Source organism: Eptatretus burgeri, chromosome 4 (genome assembly GCF_056783735.1).
Source record: "Eptatretus burgeri isolate ZD-2024b chromosome 4, Ebu_testis_v1, whole genome shotgun sequence".
Taxonomy (NCBI): Eukaryota; Metazoa; Chordata; class Myxini; order Myxiniformes; family Myxinidae; genus Eptatretus; species Eptatretus burgeri.
The window spans coordinates 74,613,117-74,615,624 of NC_140964.1; the positions used below are offsets into that span (position 1 = coordinate 74,613,117).

The 2,508-nt window shown below is 40.4% G+C and overlaps 1 protein-coding gene across 1 annotated transcript; it reads right to left on the reverse strand.

Annotated features, from left to right (window-relative positions):
- Positions 1–1,181: 1,181 nt before the first annotated feature.
- On the reverse strand, positions 1,182–2,285 carry LOC147028372 (zinc finger BED domain-containing protein 5-like). The gene has a single exon (XM_085876552.1). It carries the CDS (start codon positions 2,283–2,285, stop codon positions 1,182–1,184), a length of 1,104 nt encoding a protein of 367 aa, XP_085732678.1.
- Positions 2,286–2,508: the final 223 nt, after the last annotated feature.

Sequence of the window (2,508 nt, forward strand, 5' to 3'; positions counted from 1 at the left end):
CCACGATTGAATAAACTAAACTAGATTGACGCGCATGTAGAAATGCCCCAAAAAATCGAATTTATTTTGAAAAAAAAAAGTTGCTAAATTTTTTTTTTTTCTAACTTTTTTTTTTGGTTGGAAATCACTTAAAACATGTAGAAATGCAAAAAAAAATTCAAATATTTTTCAAATAAAATCGAAATTTTTTTGAAAAAAAAGTTGCAAAATTTTCTTTCTTTTTTCTCTAACAAATTTATTTATTTTTTTTTGGTTGGAAATCACTTAAAACATGTGGAAATGCAAAAACAAAAATTCAAATATTTTTTCAAAATGGCCGCCATAGCGGCCATATTCGACTTTGGACCGAGTCCAAAATCTAATGGCATGATCCTTGGACCATACCTAATCCCCCCACCAAGTTTCGTCGAAATCCGTCCAGGAGTTTTTCCGTAATACTGTTCACAAACAAACAAACAAACAAACAAACAGACAGGAGTGAAAACAGTAACCTCCATCCATCTTCGATGGCGGAGGTTAAAAAGGCTTCTGTAATTGCAAAGAGCGGTATGTAGCCTATTTATGCATGGGACACAGACTGGAAGATTGAGCGACCCTCTGCTGCAGACAGAGGTTACTATCACATGACAGCTACCAGACTACACAAACCTTGCATTACTGACCAAAAATATACAAAAAACAAAACAACAAAACAAAAACTAAATCAATTTGGCTTTAAGTACAGTTTTAAATTTTATTCAAGATCCGACAGCACAACTGATTGTGAAGGAGGCAACAGGACTGCTTTACAAGCCAATGGCAATAGGCTATTATCATTCATTCTCATATAGCTGGGCCTGCAAAACAGCTTTAAGCACAGTGCAAATACCTTTCAGTGTCCCTACAGCCTTATTATTCTCAGTTCATTCACAATTATAACAGTTATGCCTGTTGTCGGCTTGTAGTCTATTATCATTCATCTCATTTTGCATTTTCCCCTTAATAACAACGATTCTCAATGGGTTTTCAATTTCATTTTTTTCCAGATTGAACACAATAATTCATATAATACTGACTCATAATAATTGAACGCAATAATTCAGATAATACTGACTCACAATAACACACAATAATTCTATTTTTAACATTTACATCTGTAAAGGCACAGGCTTGTATTGTCAGATAGTATTCACTTACTCATTTTAGTGGGATGGCTGGGCCTGTTTCTTTGAACAAAGCAGCTGTATTCTTAGTTTTAAGCTGGAGACTGCAACACGAAGATCATCCTCAACTCCAATGAGCCGTGATCTGTATTTGTTCTTGATAAATGTCAGTGAGGAAAAGGTCTTCTCACAAAGGTATGTAGATCCAAATGGAATAAGTGTATCAATTGCAGCCTTTGATAGTCCTGGGTATTCTGCGGCCACTGACAGCCAGAATTCCTCCAGTGTGGATGAGGCAAAAGTGGTCTTTAATGTGCGGTCAGAGGAGAGGTCCAAGAGCACATCCTCAAGCTCCGATGACAGGTGTTGGGCAGATGAGGTGATGAAAGGCTGGCGTATCCAGTCGTTTCTCTCTGGGGTGTCGTCTTTTGGGAAGTACCTATTGAAGTGGCCAAGCAGGCTTCTGAGGTGAGTAGCAATAAGTCCTTTTATTGTTTGGATGCTTATGTCAAATTTGTCCATGAAGTCCTCAAGCTCAGGGAACATTTCCACACTGCCTTCTTCGACTCGCGCTGCCCACCGCTCAAGCTTCTTAGTAAACGCTGTAACCTTGTCAGAAAGCATGAGGACATTGGTGTTTGGGCCTTGGAGAGACAAGTTTAGACTGTTCAGTTTATCAAATATGCCTGCCAGATATGCAAGGCCAGTAACCCATGTGGGGTCGGTCAGGTGGTCAGCGAGGGGGGAGCCGCAATCTGAGATGAAAATGCGAACCTCCTCACGCAGTTCAAACAGTCTGGTTAAAACTTTCCCCCGTGATAGCCATCTAACCTCTGTGTAAAATAGTAGAGATTCGTGTTCCGATCCCATTTCCTGGCAGAGAGTGGCAAACAGTCTGGTATTCACCAGACGGGATTTGATGAAGTTCACCACTTTAATTTCTGTTTGGAGAACATTGCGGAGTTGTGGCTCGAGGTTCTTGCTGGCGAGGGCCTCTCTGTGAATAATGCAATGAGTGAATTTGACATGCGGCCCCACTTCTAAAACTTCAGCTTTCAGTCCCCTTCTTGTCCCCTGCATGGTGCCAGCTCCATCTGTACACACAGAGATGCAGTTTTCCCAACTTAGCTCCTCCTCGCGCATTTTACTGTCCAGTTTGTTTAAAATGTCACGACCAGTGCAAGTTCCTTCAAGTGTCCAGCAAAACAACATATCCTCGTACATTTTCCCCTCGTAGCTGTATCTTGCAAAAACAAGTAACTGTGCATCACTGGAAACATCCGTTGTTTCGTCAATTTGGAGGGAAAATCTTCCACTTTTCTTCACTCGATCAATGAGCTGCTCTTTAATGTCATTGGCCATTTCA